The sequence below is a fragment of the Schistocerca americana genome, chromosome 5 (genome assembly GCF_021461395.2).
Source record: "Schistocerca americana isolate TAMUIC-IGC-003095 chromosome 5, iqSchAmer2.1, whole genome shotgun sequence".
NCBI lineage: Eukaryota > Metazoa > Arthropoda > Insecta > Orthoptera > Acrididae > Schistocerca > Schistocerca americana.
Genome location: NC_060123.1, coordinates 164,639,096 through 164,659,278, shown reverse-complemented (window position 1 = coordinate 164,659,278; position 20,183 = coordinate 164,639,096). Strand labels below are relative to the sequence as shown.

The 20,183-nt window shown below is 42.8% G+C and overlaps 1 protein-coding gene across 1 annotated transcript in view; it reads right to left on the bottom strand.

The window, feature by feature from the left end:
• LOC124616123 (zwei Ig domain protein zig-8-like) overlaps positions 1-20,183 on the bottom strand; it is a 282,641-nt gene that overhangs the window by 184,558 nt on the left and 77,900 nt on the right. The window contains exon 3 of the mRNA XM_047144389.1: positions 1,388-1,542. Within this exon, the coding sequence (XP_047000345.1) occupies positions 1,388-1,542 (155 nt within the window). The remainder of the gene's footprint in view (positions 1-1,387; positions 1,543-20,183) is intronic.

The following is a 20,183-nucleotide window of genomic DNA, read 5'->3' as shown; positions in this document are numbered from 1 at the left end:
TTTGAACAGGTTTTTCGTTGTACTGATTAAGAGAAGTTGCTGACACACAGCTACTCGAGCATGCTTGAAGTTCGTAAAATTTTCATTTTTAAACTCTGTATCATATTGCTTTTTTGAAATGGGTATTTGGAGCACTGAATGAACTTTACGCTATTAAGAAACATTTACTTAAAATGGATTGTATAATTAGTCTCTGAGATGAGACCTCTTTTATGGATCCTCAACTTTTATAGTCCTGTCTTCCTCAGTTGCGTGTAATATTACGGTATATTGATAATTCAAAACATTACTACGTAGTAGGAAATACCAACCACCAGAACTGTTTATAACCTATAGGCACAATGACAAAAATGTAAATAAAATAGCTAACATATGTACATATTCCAGAACACTGATGATGCCTTGCAGAAAATAAAGGCGAAACGCGTATGGCACTAAAATTGTGTTTTATTCAGTTGCTGTCAGACGGTCCATAAGAAAAAATTATCAATATACCGTAATCTTTTATGGATATTTGTAGAATTCATGAAAACAAAGATTATCACCTGCGCAGTTGATGATCCCTTGTATTCGCGAATGAAGAGGAGTCAATAAGGAACGAATTGTTAGGAGATTACGTCTCGTAGATGCCAGGCAGTCAGACATGGAGCAGAAGCCCGAAGTGTATAAGCACAGGATGGGAATTAGCAGTCTTATTGAAAGAAACCGTCTGAACGTTCGCGTTAAGTGATTTACGCAAACGAAAAAGATTCTGTCTGAGCCGGCCGGTGTGGCCGTGCGGTTCTAGGCGCTTCAGTGTGGAACCGCGTGACCGCTACGGTCGCAGGTTCGAATCCTGCCTCGGGCATGGATGTGTGTGATGTCCTTAGGTTAGTTAGGTTTAAGTAGTTCTAAGTTCTAGGGGACTGATGACCACAGATGTTAAGTCCCATAGTGCTCCGAGCCATTTGAACTATTCTGTCTGAATGCCCTAATCACCGAATGCTAGACGAGGGCGCAAGCCACTGCTCCACCTATTACGGCATACGCTGTCCTCTAGGAGTACTAATGTGTCAATGTTTCATTCATCTTCAACACTTCAAAATGTGACCTCTACGTCAGTTTTTACAAGAATTAGGGACAACTGAAATTTCTTCGAGAGACTGTGTCATTCATTTGGATTCAATTTAGATTTTGAAAACATAATAAAAAGTTTTTTCTCTGTAAAACTGAAAAAAATACTCACATTACTAACAAGCGGTACACTCAGAGGCGTGACACTGAGACTCGAAACGACATACGGCAATTGTTCCATGTACAGTTGTATTGGGGCTAGGTAGTCGATTAAGAACGAAACCGTCTTCAGAGGCCGAAATATCCATTAAGAAAACATGTTGAGTGCACTTACCGAATGTTCGCCCAGATTTCTGACCCGGCAGTGGAGCGAGGCTGTGGCGCCCAGACGTGCGGACACGTTGGTGGAGGTCTCGGGGTCGAATTCCGGGTCGGGTGGCGGACGCGCCACTGTCACCGGAGTCGTCTGCGGTTCCGCCAGGAACACACCTGGCACAACCATAAGCGGCTATCAGATATACCATCTGATGTTTCATTCAATACCAAAACTTCGTCCTTACATCACATTATCCTTCGCTTTAATTTTCTATGTGGATAATTCTTTCTTAAACATTACTTCATCAATTTTAAAGGACATTCGGAAGTTCACACATTCGCCTATCCACTTGCTTCTGATATCTGGCCAAAATGCATCTCTGACTATACTCCATCAGTTTCATCACAAACGATCGCTGTATCTGATAGACTTGTGATACTCATATAAAGAGGAAATATATTAATACAGAGGGTAGTGATAAATTTTTAATTATAACCTGGAAACAACAAACAGTAAAGTACTGAAAATGTTTCGTATGTTGGTGGGTATCTGTCTAAAGTTACGCTATACTTTGAAATCCCTGCGCTTCGGTGCTGCAGCCAAATAAAGCGGTGACGGACTATGACAGGACAGTAGATACCAACTAGAAAACAAACAAGAAATTAATCGATGTATATTATAAAATTAAGTCTCGAATATGTGTGACGCTTCGGCCTGGAACCGCGCGACTGCTACGGTCGCAGGTTCGAATCCTGCCTCGGGCATGGTTGTGTGTGATGTCCTTAGGTTAGTTAGGTTTAAGTAGGTTTGAGTTCTAGGGGACTGATGACCTCAGATGTTAAGTCCTATAGTACTCGGTGCCATTTTTTTGTATGCCGCTATAACTCAGAAACGAATCTCGGTACGATCAAGGGAGTCAGGTGGTGTGGTACCTATTAACCCCCATCTATTAAGAAGGTTCCTGTTTTCAGCTGAATGGCGTGGATTTGATGATATAAGGGCTGGAAAGTATCGCCCTCTGCCTATTTCTAGAACATTTCAAAATATTCTAGAAAATTCCAGAACATTCGAAAGTGTTCGAAAGCATTCCATAATATTCCAGAATGATACGGAATGTTCCACAACGACCTAGAATGTTGTGGAATGGTGTGGAACATTCGGCGAGATTTCAGAACATTAGGGAACATTCCGGAATAACCCAGAACATTATGGAAACTCCAGAACACTCTAGAATGTTGTGGAATGATCTCGAACATTGTGGACCATTCGAAGCCTTTTTAGTATGTTCTCGAATTCACCACTGGTGGGGTTACCCATTGGTAGAGGTATATGAAGCAAGACCATCCTGAGTTCGAACGTCAGTTTCTTATCAGTTACGAAGGGAAGGACTGAAAAAGCATTCCAGTGAGTGAATAAAAACAAACAGTGAAGTGTGAGTAGTCAAACTGACACAGTGACTGAATATAAATCGGTAATAGAGTGTAGAAAGTATGTACAGTGTACTTAGTGTTTTTTTAGTAAGAAGTTCATCTAATTTATATTTCAAATTATGCCCAAATGTAAAAGAGGAGGAGATCTTGTCAGTTTAGAAGAAACATGGCGAAAACAATAAGAACAACCAAAAGAAACAATACAGATGAAGAGCACGAATCAAGTTTGAATTCCCGACGAACTAGAATGGCCACCGTGAGAAGGACAGAAACCTAAGAACCACGAAATGAAAGGTCTGAAGAATCAAGAATTGTGACAAAAATTTTGTTAGAAAAAAGACTGCGGACTTAAGCAAGCCATGAATATATCACGCTACGAGAAGCGCGGAAGAGGACAAGTAAACAGTAAAACCTAACAAACGAAGCATTTCACTACGCCCCGACGAAAGCGTGTAGCGAACACTAACACGTCGTAATCAGAAAAATGGGTAACATCTACCAATCTTGCAACACCTAAAAATACAGTAGAGAAACACCAGGATTCTGTTGCGTGATTGGATAAATTGGATTACCACCGCTGATAACACCTCGGCAGAAATTTTACGTTACAACTCCCTAAGCGAATTCTGGTACTCCAGCTAACATAATATATTTATTACTGTGTGTTGATAATTCAGACTTGACGATGACATATAGTACTGCCATGTCAAGTATCAGAAGCGAGTGCTGTTAAGAAACGTGTGGAGCTCACACGAAACACATTTCAGAATATGTCATGGCTACCTTCGAGTTGTCATATATCGACAATGTAATGACTTACATACTGTTAAGCTTAATGCTGTTGGAAGACAGCAAGGGCACTCGAAGATAAGAAACCAGAGACACAGCGGGAGAGCAGGCAAAAGTGGTAGCGTTTAGGTTACAATAGGTTAAAAGTAACGGTACAGACCTGTGGACTGGAGAGAGTTTGTCCCAGCTTATTTCGCTTCAGAGAATTAACTGGTACCACCACTCACCCTTTCAGAGGCTTTTGTAGGATGGCGCAGTAGAAGATGGGCACAAAAAGGTACGTTTTAGCAGAGTCAGCTAACTTGATATTTGTCCCTGAGAATCCTAACTTCAGTGGGATTACAGAGGTTAGAGTACTACTACAGAGGTCCCCATTCACCAGTGGCATATGGTAAGGGTCAAGTGACGTGATATACTGTTGTTGTTAGCAGTAACAGGATGGGCACGGTTGTTTACCTTGCAGCTGAAGATAACTACTAAAAGATCGCTACTACCGAGTTGGAGAAAGGGCGCAACCTAAACGTGGTTGTCCAGAGGCTCCAGGGAGGTGCAGAGCCGTGCGTCAGATCGGCCGAAGCCTGTTAATTGGCCGTAATTGGTTGGCCGACTATAGGAAGAGAGAAGAACTGCGCCGCCGAGATCCCTTAAAACCTATGCTTTTGTATTCCTACCGAGTTCTCAGTCAGATTGTTGGATCTCCAGCTACGCGTTGCTCGTTGCCAGCCTCGGTAAGCTCTGAAAAGTTCGTTCTACTCACTTGGAGTGCTGTTCTCGAAATTTGTATTTAAAATAGTGCTAATGAAACTTCCTGGCAGATTAAAACTTTGTGCTGAACTGAAACTCGAACTTGGGAACTTCGCCTAGCGCGGGCAAGTGCTATATCACCTTTGCTACCCATCCACGACTCACAATACGTCCATACAGCCTTACTCCGCCAGTGAGGAGAGCTTCCGTCGAGTTCGGAAGGTCGGAGACGAGGTACTGGTGGAGGTAAGGCTGTGACGACTGGTCGTGAGTCGTGCGTGGACCACAAGGAAGTTACTACCCACAGGCAAAACATAAGTGATTTGGTTATACAAGTTAGATTTTTTATAATGTTGGGAGCGATGAACATATTGAATGTAAGATGTGTATGGAAAATGAATTCGAAAAAACACTTGAGTATTAGAATCACAATAGGAAATATGGTAACATGCCCCGAATTGTCTTCACAGAATGCTTATAGGTTAGGAACACGTTGATTTCTCGTGGAGTGGGGATGGGTTGGGTCACGTTCCCGACCCTGACCTCACCCGCAAGTAACAAATGAAAAATATTTCAGTAGTACAGCAGATTCAAGAATATGACGACAAACATCTGGTGTCTGTTGTAAAGGAAAATCTTCAACTCCTTAAGAATGCATTTAAAAGGCTGGAACTGAAAAAAATACGAAGGCAGTGAAGGAACTTGCGAGGTCGCTGTTCCGGACTGCTCTTCTGTCCACGTAATTTACCCTGGAAGGAACTCACATCAAAGTTTTACTGAATGATTAATCGGAGTCTTGGAAATGATGATGAGGAACCTAAGGCTGCAGAAGAAGAAAATGTGCATTCTGAATTGCCACCACTTAAAGGTGACAGTGAAGATGCCAAATATGTGCTACTGCTAAAGACTGAATATAATTTCACAATCTACGGATGCTGTAGATTATGACTGCAATTATCTGTCACCTTATTTATGTCGTTTCATTGTTAGCTACCCATTTTTGTTATTGTTTTTGTGGAATAATAAAAAAAAAGATGGTAGAGCACTTGACCGCGAAAGGCAAAGGTCGCGAGTTCGAGTATCGGTCCGGCACACAATTTTAATTTACCAGGAAGTTTCATACCAGCACGCCCTCCGCTGAAGAGTGAAAATTTCATTCTGAATAATGCTAGTGTTCGCCACTTCTGTTAGCCTCACCCCGCTGCTTCAAAGACTGACTTCCGCTGTGGAAGCCGACGCCTCCTTTGCTTTTGCAACGTTTAGAATTAGCTGTCAGTGTAGTAGTTTGTCTTAGTGCTAGTAAATAATGTTATTCAGGTCCTTGAGGTCCATGAGAAACATGCAGCGAGCATGCTATCGACTCTCAAAATCTTCACCTCTCGTACGTGCCTTGTGACAGTTTTTGTTGCTGATCTATTCAAACATTGTACCTTAATTGGAAATTTGTCTTTCCGCATTTGATCCTAACCGGTCGGAATTTGCAGACGTACTCGTAACACCTGTCTTCGCTCTGTCATGTGTTAGGACATGACAGACTCTGAAAAATTAATTTCTTTTCATAATACTCTATTATTACGGTCTTCAGTAATTTGGAACTGAGCACAGCAGGCATTTTGTTCTTTTCCACATCCTAAAAGTTTAAAACTGCAACAATTTTATATATTCTGGCATCACATGGCTCACTCCAACAAAGGAGGTGAATTATGCGACGTCTGATATTTTGACATGTGCTAAAGCGCAAAAGTTTAGCTGCGTTCCACATGTTGATGGCCACTATTGCATCAGTGGATTTTAAAAATACATAATTTTAATACAATATGGTGGCGACGATGTCTTTCAAAGTGCCACATTAAGCGGTCAAAGTTGTGGTGTATTGTAGTATCTGAAATTTACATTACAGTGAATAAAGTTCCTCGAGTGGCTTCCGTGGTTACGCATCCCCAGTGACCTTAAGGTCAAAGCAACACAGATTACACCTGGATGCCCCAACTACAAATAATTCCATTGTTTTCACAGGAAGTCAGTTGTGGAGATAAATGAAGAATGTGTTCTGGGGACGTGTGTCGGAGTTCTGTTCGTAGACTCTTGCACGTCTTCGAAACATAGCTGCAACTCAATGTGAATTTTCAATGGCTAAAAATAGCCAGGTAATTCCTGTTTTCCTAAGGATGAGTGTCAACGACGTACGTTATGCTCCATCTCAATAAAAGAATGGAACTGCCTAACTGTTAAGAAGATCCAATTTGAAGTCATTAATTACTATAGGGGAATAATGGGTTTGATAAGTAACTGAATAGTGCGCAGTGACAAAAAATCCAGTCGCAAACAAATTGTTCCACTTCCACACTCACACACACAGAAACACACACACACACACACACACACACACACACACACACACACACACACACACACACACATATTGTAATTATTATCTGGAGCAATGAACAATATTGTGGCATAAGTGAATTAAAAATATGTGGAATCATGGTCCTCGAGAAGTTTCCCTTGGTCATTTGACGAATGCCGGAACTGGAAATTTCCTCCAAAATATATCCAAACAGCTAAGTTATCCAACAGCTCGCCGAACTCGCATGATTAGGGGATGAATGATGTATGAAGAAAGTTTTAGTACAGCATTCATTTGTATTATTGTTAGTGATTTTATCACCACTCCTGATATTGCTCGAAATAGCGTTTCTACTCAGGTAATGTACCATTATTCTGTTGCCGCATGCCGATGGAGTTGCTTAGGGTCGATAACACCAAAATTGTGCTCATATCTACAGGGACGTGCAGATGTACTGAAGTGCATCCGACGGGGAGAAGCGGTTTAGAGGGGCACAGTAATTGAGCGTGTGGAGATAGCTAGATATTGCCGTTACGATCCGGAGCCATTGAAAGTCATCGAGTAGCAGTGTAATGGAGGGGCTGTACAACAAGGCAGTGTCACTGCCATCACTTGGGGATCACCGAGGCGCGCAGTAATGACCAAGAGGTAAGGCATACAGTAATGGCCAAGAGCTAAGGTTTACGAACAGAGTACAAGTATAGGTCAGAAAATGCAGCGCAGGTGGTGCAGGAAACGGGGACAGACGGTAAAGGAAGACGCGGCCAGTGTACTCTGATAAATCAAGTGCTTGAGGACATTCAAGCTAGCGGTCTTTAATCCCAAGGTATAGTCGATTCCTTGGCATTAGGCGTATCGAAACTAAAACCTCAGAAAATATCGTGTACTAGTTTTCGTTTTTGCACCTGATTAGTCTCTAATGCTGTTCATAATGACTTTGGGATATTGGTAAATACTTTTCCGCCACATCTTCCAGACCCGACATTCCCCGTCAACTGTGCGGACCAGCGGTATCCCTTGGCAATCTCCATGCGATTGCACGACTCGGGCCGTCTTTAGTACTGGCTATTTTCACGATCTTTCTCCGTCCGTCCGCAGCACGTGGTCGTGCGGTAGCGTTCTCGCTTCCCACGCCCGGGTTCCCGGGTTCGATTCCCAGCGGGGTTAGGGATTTTCTCTGCCTCGTGATGGGTGGGCGTTGTGTGATGTCCTTAGGTTAGTTAGGTTTAAGTAGTTTTAAGTTCTAGGGGACTGATGACCATAGATGTTAAGTCCCATAGTGCTCAGAGCCATTTGAAGCATTTTTTTTCTCCGTCCATGACGAACTAAAAGAACGGGAGACTACTTTCAGAACGATTTGACAAATATCCCCATGAAATACCATTTGGAATATCATCCCATTCCTAACGGGAAACTAACTGAAGTTTCCCGCTGGCATTGGGTGCCTCGTAAAGCAAGTGACGAGCGGTATCAGTTTATGTTAACTCCACCTGCACACTGCAAAGAACGCTCACGACTTCAGAGAAGGAAGTGCCCAATAGTTAAAACCTATATGACGAACTTTAAACGGCTTAGGGAAAGTTCGCCTCACCTTCCTTCCACCGTTGAGGATAGTCTTTTAGCTATATACAAGGTGTTACAAAAAGGTACGGCCAAACTTTCAGGAAACATTCCTCACACACAAATAAAGAAAATAAGTTATGTGGACATGTGTCCGGAAACGCTTACTTTCCATGTTAGGGCTCATTTTATTACTTCACTTCAAATCACATTAATTATGGAATGGAAACACACAGCAACAGAACGTACCAGCGTGACTTCGAACACTTTGTTACAGGAAATGTTCAAAATGCCCTCCGTTAGCGAGGATACATGTAACCACCGTCCGTCGCATGGAATCCCTGATGCGCTGATGCAGCCCGGGAGAATGGCGTATTGTATCACAGCCGTCCACAATACGAGCACGAAGAGTCTGTACATTTGGTACAGGGGTTGCGTAGACAAGAGCTTACAAATGCCCCCATAAATGAAAGTCAAGAGGGTTGAGGTCGGGAGAGCGTGGAGGCTATGGATTTGGTCCGCCTCTACCAATCCATCGGTCACCGAATCTGTTGTTCAGAAGCGTACAAACACTTCGACTGAAATGTGCAGGAGCTCCATCGTGCATAAACCACATGTTGTGTCGTACTTGTAAAGGCACATGTTCTAGCAGCACAGACAGGGTATCCCGAATGAAATCATGATAACGTGCTCCATTGAGCGTAGGTGGAAGAACATGGGGCCTAATCAAGACATCACCGTCAATGCCTGCCCAAACGTTCACAGAAAATCTGTGTTGATGACGTGATTGCACAATTGCGTGCGGATTCTCGTCAGCCCACACATGTTGATTGTGAAAATTTACAATTTGATCACGCTGAAATGAAGCCTCATCCGTAAAGTGAACATTTGCGCTGAAATGAGGATTGACACATTGTTGGATGAACCATTCGCAGAAGTGTACCCGTGGAGGCCCATCAGCTACTAATAGTGCCTGCACACCCTGTACATTGTTCGGAAACAACTGGTTCTCCCGTAGGACTCTCCATGCAGTGACGTGGTCAACGTTACCTTCTACAGCAGCAACTTCTCTGGCGCTGACATTAGGTTTATCGTCAACTTCACGAAGAATTGCCTCGTCCATTGCAGTTGTCCTCGTCTTTCTAGCTCTCCCCCAGTCGCGAGTCATAGGCTGGAATGTGCCGTGCTCTCTAAGACACCGATCAATTGCTTCGAATGTCTTCCTGTCGGGACACCTTCGTTCTGGAAATCTGTCTCGATACAAACGTACCACGGCACGGCTATTGCCCCCTTGCTAATCCATACATCAAATGAGCATCTGCCAACTCCGCATTTGTAAACATTGCACTGACTGCAAAACCACATTCATGATGAACACTAACCTGTTGATGCTACGTGCTCGATGTGCTTGATGCTAGTACTGTAAAGCAATGAGTCGCATGTCAACACAAGCACCGAAGTCAACATTACTTTCCTTCACATGGGCCATCTGGCGGTGAATCGTGGATGTACAGTACATACTGATGAAACTAAAATGAGCTCTAATTTGGAAATTAAGCGTTTCCGGGCACATGTCCACATAACATCATTTCTTTATTTGTGTGTGATGAATGTTTCCTGAAAGTTTGGCCGTACCTTTTTGCAACACCCTGTATATTATATCCATTTGACATTAAAGTATAAAGTGTAAACGAATTGAGGCACCGTGGCCATGAAATTTACAGTAATCATATTAACAAGGAACAACACTGCTAGTGACCCTTTCCAACTCCCCCTCCGCCCCCAACGACCATCCCTGCAGTACTGTCACCAATACGATGCGCTTTGGGGTAAGACCAGGAAAATGGTAGCATCACTACTTAATGTTATATTAAGAAGTGATACTGATTAACATGTGACGCTGCAAGAACACTATACAAACGTATCAGGCTCGGAAGGTGAATCATTTTAGTGGCAGCACTGGCCGCAAATGAGGAATTCTACTGACATAGGGAAGATTATTATACACCGGCGCTTGAGAGCTATCATCTCGGAAATGGCGAACCTGGTTGGCTGCTTGCTTGCTACTGTCTTGAACATGTAGCATGGATATCTGTTCAATAGTTGAACAGCTGCGGGTCGGTGACAAGGTGTTAAACGTCCACATCTCATTACAAAACGTGTGTCTCGGAGGCTTGAACGCTCTGTCAGGTGGAGATCGGTGCCACATCTGCCGATAGAGTAAAATGCCGATGCAGAAGCACACCGTTCACTGCACGTTGTTGAACAAGGGTTGGGTTGGGTTGGGTTGGTTTGGGGGAAGAGACCATACATCGAGGTCATCGGTCTCATCGGGTTAGGAAAGGTCGGGGAAGGAAGTCGGCCGTGCCCTTTCAAAGGAACCATCCCGGAATTTACCTGGAGTGATTTGGGGAAATCATGGAAAACCTAAGACATGATGGCCGGAGGCACGATTGAACCTATGTCCTCCCGAATGCGAGTCCAGTATGCACCTCGCTTGGTGTTGAACAAGGGACTCCGCGGCAACGACCCCTATGGTTCTTCATACCGATCTAGTGACATAGGCTGTTGCCATTTCAATGGACACGGAATTACACAGTCAATGGAAACGTATCACCTGGACGCGTAAACCACGTTTCTTCTTACAGCACGTCGTTGGTCGTTTCTGGATTTGCTGTGGTGAAAGCATACTGAATCTTGCACGCGTTGTGGGCAGTACTAAGTGATAGTGCAATTCATTTGGTCTTTTACATGACCTACTACAGTATTCAGAGGCATGAAGACAGCCGTATACTAGGTGAACAATATTCAGAATCACCTTCATCCCTTGATGACCTTTTCCAGTAGGTACCTACTTGTGTAAGAAGGCCTGAATCGTATTACCGTTGCTTTAGTAACACGATGGTTATTTACGTTGATGCTTCAATCACGTAGTTCGCCTGAACTGAGCACAGTGAAACACATATGGGATGCCGACAAGTATCAACTGCACACCCACAAACCACCGGCCCGTACTTTATGAGATTTGGGGTGACGTGTGCTGTGACTGTGGGGTCACATGCCTCCGGAAAACTTACAGTGGACTTGTCAATTCAATGTCATGCACAACTGTTGCTGTATCTCGGTCAAAACCCGGACAAAACTTTATTGAGCAGCTGGTCATAATGTTTTGTATCATCAATGTAGATGACATTCCACTTACTCGTAAGCAGATGCACTTACGATTAGCTTCACGTCTCCTGTAACGCTAACGGTAGGTGTGTTTAACTTACAATACATGAAGAAAGACGTGGCTCTCAACGATCGAGTTAAGCTACTACTGTGTTTTGGTACTTTCAAAGAACGTATACCGTACATGGATGACGTCCTTTATTCCTTAATGAGCTGTACGGAAACCTCAGTTATTTAATGAGCCTTGTTTTTGTCAGGTTTCATGCAACTTAAGTGTTTCTGTATCACTCTTATTCATTCATTCTCAGTGCAGATACCTTTTATCCTGATCTGACCAAAGACTTTACTGTTGTCCACCTGCCAATCTTGTCATGTTGCAGAGAGGCTGTTATATTATTACCTTAAAGAAAATGCCGTAAATTAAACTCGAAAGCTAACTCATTGCCTAATAATCACTTACATTCGCATCACGACAATAAATGTAGGATAAAAATGTAGAAACCTAACTAAACAAATTTTTTCCTTGTTAAATGCTTTTGGTCCAGAATCATGCTCTTTGATGGATGCCAAAAATACGGTAAATTGAAACTGCACTAAGGTGTAGTCAATTAAATAACTTTTTACGGTGCCACGATTCATACTCGTCAGTCAGAACCGGATGTCAGCTCTTCCGATACTATAAGTCTGCAATAGACCTGAAGAACCATGAGGTGAACAGCGGTAGTAATTTTAGAAGTAATTTTCATTAACAAAGGAAATTAAATTAAGGGCCTTTGATCTCAAGGCACTTTATCGCGGCGTACACGACACAATTACTGGGTTCGTAGGACGTTACAGGCTGTCTGAAGAGCAATTTAATTTCTCCAGTCGTCTGTCGATGGCGACAAATTGGCATTTGGCGACCGATAAAGTGGGGTAGCTTCTTTGATCACATATCCTATCATCCCGTCCTTTATTTTTTCGGCACCTTCATAATGGCTCTGATCACTATGGGACTTAACGTCTATGGTCATCTGTCCCCTAGAACTTAGAACTACTTAAACCTAACTAACCTAAGGGCAGCACACAACACCCAGCCATCACGAGACAGAAAATCCCTGACCCCGCCGGGAATCGAACCTGGGAACCCGGGCGTGGGAAGCGAGAACGCTACCGCACGACCACGAGATGCGGGCTCAGCACCTTCCACATATTGCCTTTTTCCCCGATTGACAAACAACCTCTGAGTTTCTTATCGCAGTACTCCACCTAATTTTCAACATCATTTTGTAATTTTGTAGCACGGCTGCACAAACCTCTCCATTCTCTTCACACCGTTTGTGATACACTTCCGTACGACTCAGTGCTCCAAACTTATATTCATAGAAACTTCTTGCTGACATTAAGGCCCATTTTCGAAACCACCAGACTTATCCTGGCGGGGAATGCTTCTTTTGTCAATGCTAAACTGCTTTCTATGTCCTCCTTTCCTACGTAGGCAATGTGATACTATGCTTCCTAGGCTAGCAGAATTCATTAAATTCCTCTACGTCGAGGCGCTCAAATTTTTGTTATGCGTTTGTAGCTAATCTGAATTTTGCTACTTCTCGCCTATTTCCTCTTTATTCAATTCACTCTCAGTCCGTATCTAGTTTCTCCCCTGCGCTTGACCGTTGAATTCCTATTAGTCTCTTACAGTTAACACCCTTGCGTTTAAGTTCACAGAAAGGCTGTTTAGATTTTCCATGTGCTGAAGCAGCCTTTCGAAACATTATTTCTTTTTAGATTTCACCTCATTTATCCATCAGTCACTTCGCATTGTTTTCCTGCACTTATTATTTACTTCATTCCTATGTGATTTGTACTACCGTTTTAAAAAATTTAGCTGAGCAATATTTTACTCCCTTCTTTCGGCGATCGAATGAAATATATCTTCTCTTACTCACTGTTTCACTGCAGCTACCATTTTTCTACATTTTTACTCCGTCCGGCTTATGTACCTGCCTTTCAAGTATTTTCATTCAATTCAAACTGAACTGCCTAATGTGGCATGTATTATCGTATTACCTATAAACTCAGAAATCCTCCAACTCACCTCATCAGCGTAAGTATACTTTAGGTATAGCTTTTCTTTGGACATTGACGGAGTCAATATGTGCTCGTTGCTATGTTTATAACCACGATTTAAGCGAGCTGCAATCTTTTAAGCTTACCTACTACGGATGTTTAAGGAACCGTGACTGTTTATGCAATACAAATACAGGAAACGGCAACCTGTCACTGTTCTGAAATAGTAACTTATTCCATGAACCAGTTTTCGAACTTTTCAGGCTCATCTTCAACTGGCGTACAGGACGTTACATAGGTACTTCAAATTAAAATGTACTAAGAGGCTTTTCCAGATCGAATTCAGACAGTGTACGGGATGTTACAAATCTATTTCTAACTTTTACATGACCTGTGCACAAACTGAAGATTAGCCTGAAAAGCCTCGAAACCAGGACCATGGAATAAATAACTATTTCAAAAATGTGACTGCTTCCAGTTTTCTTTATTTATACAACTATAATCTACATACATCTCTTGGCATTCTCTATGAATCACTAGTTGTCTCATGATTTTTCAACTGTGTATTCGGTATTAGTATCTAAAATTAATTTTAGAACTCATGCAGTTCCTGCCCTCTGTCGATCTTATTACCAAAGTCAAAATCACCCATAATTATCTCTACTTTTTTTAACACTGATGCCGGCCGGAGTGGCCGTGCGGTTCTAGGCGCTACAGTCCGGAACCGAGCGACCGCTACGGTCGCCGGTTCGAATCCTGCCTCGGGCATGGATGTATGTGATGTCCGTAGGTTAGTTGGGTTTAATTAGTTCTAAGTTCTAGGCGACTGATGACCTCAGAAGTTAAGTCGCATAGTGCTCAGAGCCATTTGAACCATTTTTAACACTGATATCGCGTTTGAATCGCCAATGGTTATTACACATTGATTTGTCCGTTAATTATCCTCATATAGACAAACTGCCTATTGGCTTCTGTCTCTGGTTCTTCGGCCGACGTTCATCTAATGATTTTGCTGACGTTTCGCCAGCACGAGTGGCTGGCATTGTCAAAACTTCACCCTCCATTGCCGGTGGTGAACTGGAGCTGAGCTCGCGGCCGCAGACTATATGTACCTGGCGCGATAACGTCCGAGGGCTTCTCCGCGGTCATTTCCGGTGCGGTTCTCCTCTTGCGAACTGTGACGCCTTGACCAACGACGTATAAACTGGCAAAACACGTGGGGAAGACCGACACATACATTAAGGACTCAGGACAATTCATTGAGAAGCAGAAGAAAGTGAAACTTGCACCAAACGACATCCTGGTCAGCTTTGATGTTGTTTCGTTATTTACGAAAGTGCCACTCAGTGACGCTCTGGAGCACATCGGTTCCATTTTCCCGCAAGACATCAAAAAGCTCTTAAATGCATGTCTCACCAGAGATATTTCACGTGGAATGGCGATTTCTACGAACAGCTGGAAAGCGTCGCCATGGGTGGTCCTCTCAGTCCAATGGTGGCCAACTTCGTCATGGAACAATTCGAAGCACAGGCACTGGACTCGGTGACTTGCAAACCTGAGGTGTGGTACAGGTACGTCGATGATACTTTCGTGGTGTGGAGCCATGGTGAATAACCACTCGGTGACTTCCTAAGACACTTGAACAGCCTGCATGCCAACATAGCATTTACCATGGAAGTAGAAAAGCACAAGAAACTGCCATTTCTAGATGTGCTGATCACAAGGGACGGCCAAAACCTGGGACACAGCGTGTATCGAAAACCGACACACACGTACCGATACCTGTACAAACTGTCAAACCACCATCCGAGCCAGAAAAGAGACATGATTAGTACGCTCGTAACGAGAGCAGGACGAATATGTGAGCCGCTACACCTCAAACTAGAAATGCAACACCTGGAAACTGGAGCAATGGGTACTCCACAAATTATATTAGAAATGTAACAGAGCCTAACACTCGGCGAAGTAAGGAACCAAAAAGAGAAATGTCGGGTACGGCCTTTCTGCCATACATTCCCAGGGTGACGGACAGAATCTGCCGTATATTGCGCAAACATGGCGTAATGACGATTTTCAAACCGACAAGGAAGATCAAAGGGTGTCTTAGATCGGCGAAGGAGAAAAGAGACCCACTTGCAATTTCGGGAATATACCGTATACCATGCACATGCGGAAAAGTTAATGTCGGAATGACTGGACGATCAATTAACACCAGGATAAAAGAGTATAAGCGACATTGTAGGTTGGGGCAGGTGGAGAAATCGACCGTGGCAGAGCACGCACTGAATGAGACCGATCACGTAATAAAATTCGCCGACACGGAAGTTCTGGCTGTATCGAAGCACTATCACACGCGCTTGTTCAGAGAAGCTGTAGAAATACAAAAACGCACGAACTGTTCCAACAAGAAAGAGGAAAGCCTTAAGGTAAACGGATCCTGGCTTCCCGTACTGCAGCGAACGACCGTCGCAGGTAGCAAGAGGAGAACCGCACCGGAAATGACCACGGAGAAGCCCTCGGATGTTAGCGCCAGGTACATATAGTCTGCGGCCGCGAGCTCGGCTCCAGTTTACCACCGGCAGTGGAGGGTGAAGCTTTGACAATGCCAGCCACTCGTGCTTTCGAAACGTCAGCAAAATCATTAGATGAACGTTGGCCGAAGAACCCGAGACAGAAGCCAATAGGCAGTTTGTCAACAAGTGGCCACGAAAGCCTTAACAATTTTGTATCCTCATATACTTTTTTTAACTCTTCATATCACGGTTGTGACTTCGTCATGTAAACCTGTACTATTGTAGTTGGCATTGGTTTGCTGACGGTTCTTGTAAGAACAACAGTATCACGGAATTGTTGGCAGAAACTTACTCTCAGCCCTCCTTTCCTACCCGTAACATATTATCTTCCCGTTACACCAATATCTGGTGCTGCTGATAGTACTCTGTATTCATCTGATCAGAAAACATTTTCTTCATTCTACTTTACTACACTGGTCCTTGCTATGTCTATACTGAGCCTTTCCAAATGTGTATGTTCCCTTTTTCATTGAGTCTTGCTTCCCCATCACGTTCGAGAATCAGACATTCCACGCTCCGAATCGTAGGATGTTACAATTTCGTTGATTATTATATCTTTCTCTCTTGGTTATCTCCGCATCGACATGCCTCTCTTAGAGACCTCAATGGAGGGCAAATCCGAACTCTTTTTCTAGTGTAGAGATCAACATGCCTCTCTTGTAAATAGAGGCTAGATACAAACTTTGTGCCTTACATGCAGTGGTTTGCATTGTCGTCTGCGTCGTCATGCCATTGCTGAGTCCTTCACCTTTTACGATCTGTTTATCACCCCAAGGGCGAGAGATTACCTTGATATTGTGCTCACCCTTAGAAGTCTTTGATGAGAACGTTGGCAGATGAGGTTGACTTCTTACACAGGAGTGCTTATTCCGCCATTTATGATGACTTTTATTGTAAAGTGATGGCTGGGTTCGAATACAGGACCAATGACGTTTTGATTCTTAATTGAAGAGAATACCACTGTATCACAGGTACAGCGGGTAGCGTCGGGTGGCTATGTTGTCGGTAGCGAGCGGAGGCTCCACAAGGCGACGGTGTATCAGCTAGTGGGGCATACGGGAAAACTGAATCCAAAGAGGTTGTGTCACCCGCAAGCGGCGAACGCACTAGGGCGACCGCACTAGGCGAGGGCGAGGCCTCACGAGGTTTTTGTTATAGGCAGAGTCTACGAGACTCAAGTTGGCGTGGGTACATCCACTGACGGCTTGACAAGTCGTTGAGATATCTGATACCCAGGACTGGAGCTCTTCTGGAACAAACAGGCTGTGCGTCTGGCGGATAGTTTTACGCACGCCCGAAGAAAGCTCACACGATCGGTTACCAGGGGCCACTGAAGAGTGTAGGCAAATAGTTTCGGGATATGGCCCCCTACGCTGACTCTGACATCTCAGTGTATTGTGGAGCTTTCTGTAAGTCTGCCGGTAAATACTTTTATGTATTTACGGCTGTATACGCAGAGACTTCCACCGTTCCAGTGTTTATTTTCGGCAGTCGAGTTGTGCAGGGACCGTCGCCGATACTCTGGTCGTACTGCGGTACAGCCGAGTTTCAAGGGGGTACAGCTTACAAATACAATAGCATAAAAAATGAAAGATAGTCGAATCCTCGTGCCTCGTGAAAATGATAATCAGATGAAATGATGAACACATTCGAATTGGAAGTGGTACTGCATATAATTGACTGAGATCGTATCAGCCTGGTGAATTTCATCCACATCTATCTCCTCTTGTGTTTACAGGTTGCAGAAATTTTGTCAACTAATTTTTTCGTTGATTGGCTATCTATCAGTGCCAGCAAATAGAAAAGTTGCTCTTTGGTTCTCCACCTCTTCACTGCTCGTCCCAGAGAGCCAGTTTCCTGCTGGACTATCTTGAAAAGTTTGTGAGGTAGGCATGTCATTTTGGTGTTTTGTATGTTATCGATGTGCACGTCAGAGAGAGAGAAAGTACGTTGCGTTATTGTTAAATAACATTGGGTCTTGTCATGGCACATGTACTGTATCTCCTGAGGTGGTCATGAATATGAAGATCATAAACGACAAGATTTGATAATTATTATATCAATAGCTGACGATGTATGATAAAGAATCAACGAATGTATTATGTTGTAATGTATTCCAAGGACATTCGAGATTTAGTGTCTGTATTTTCTATTCTTTTCTCTCGTTCTGTTCTTGGACTCGAAGAGGAAAGAACGATTGTCTGAGGTTCATCTTGCTGTAACATTCTATGTAAGTTGTAAACGAAACTAAAATACAGTTGTTCATGACTTTAGACTTGTGTATGGTATATAATTATTTGTAAAACTAAACCTTGCTTGTCCTGTGTAGACGTGGCCTTAAAGGAATATTGACCATTGTTAGGCGCCATACTAGAAAATAATTACTAATTATCTGTCAGCTCATCTTCGAGACCTGCCACCGGTCATCACACGAAACTTTCTTTCAGATTCGAAGAGCTATGCAGCCTCTACAAATAATTTAATGTGTTCCACTTTCAGATTTCCTCATGGTTGTGAGATATCATCCCAGGTAAAAAGGCCTGATCACAGGGCTCTGGTTCTAGTATAAGAATTCAACCGCAAATGTATTCTTGTTATCTGATATTGGTATTTGAGACGAAACTACGATCTGAAGTTACGGGTTTTATTACTTCACATTAAAATGACCTACGAAATATTATCTGCTGCTATAAGCACATGAGTTTTAACTATAATTCCGATATATACTGAGGACTATCTGTGATAAATTGAGAGGAAGGCAATTAATTATTTATAATGCTGTAACCGCCCTGAGTACTGAGTTAGTCTGCTGATTGCTGGTCATCTATGGGTTAATAGTAATGTTGCGTTAATAAACATTGACAGTCAGAGTGCATAACTGTCTAACAATTGTAATCATAATCTTACTATAGTTATTTGTCTTTTGTTTTGACATCACTTTATTAAAAGCCATCAAAGCATATATTAAATTACATTAAACACAACCTTCGACTCTGCGCAGTGTTATGCTTCTTAATTGAAATAGTTGTTCACTTTATTAAGCGTAGAATTACTCAGACCAATGTTTTTCTAGAAGATTACGAGTAGCTTTTTGAATATATGTATTTCATTCTAAAATCGTTGTCTTGAAATATCATTTCACAGGAATAGTTCCTTTTCCCACTGCACTGTTTGTCATTACGCATTACCACATGGAACAGTTTAAATATGCACTTAGAAAACCAGCTTAGCTGCAACGCAGTTTACCGCTGTGCTTTCGAGAAATCTGCAACAAATATGTGAAGAGGCTATGTAAGTGAAAATTCTGATTAGGGCCAGATAATTTTCTTACTTTAGTTGTGGGTTTAATACAAAGAGAAGCTGCATTCAGATCAGTTACTGTTCAGTTCATATTAGGTTCTATTTAGTCAGAATGTAGCATGCGACTTTAAGTTCAATAACTGTTTGTGGCGACACAGTTTTTGGTAATACGTAGATTTTATATAGTGGTAGGTAAAGTTGGGCGAAATTCCATACAGAAACAAACTGTAGTAGGGTGACTACATATAGCGACCCGCCTCGTTTGTGCGTTGCTTTTTTTGGCAATACGTAGTCACTAGTCATATAGTGTTGGATTTCTCGAAAGCAAAAATACCGTTGCGCTAACTTTGCTTTTTCAGTCTCTCATTTAAAATTGTGTGTTTAATTTCTGAGTCGTGTGACGGCTATCTACCACTTTGTTGCTTGAACAGTTAGCATAATAGTACAGTTTGTGTGTGGATATCTTTCATTGTTGAGTATCTGCATGCACGGTAGTACAATATTCTTTGTTTGGTCGTTGTAGTAATTTAGTTTCTCCGCGAAATAGTGTTTCATCATGTCTGGTACAGCAGAAAATATGAAAGCTTGAAAGGTGGCTACACTGAGCCACAGCGCCAGAGATTGCGCCAAAGAGTATTATTCCGCCGTCTCCACTGGCAGTGCTTGCTGAGATGTCGTAGTGAAGATTGCTTGCTGAGATGTCGTAGTGAAGAGTGCTTGTCGAGAAGTCGTAGTGGAGAGTGTTTGTTCCATGTTTTATGCAGTTGTTTGATGGGCTAGACAGCAGATGTTGTGCTAATGGAGATAATGTAATGATCAGAGTGCTTTTCGTCAATATATATGAAGGTAAA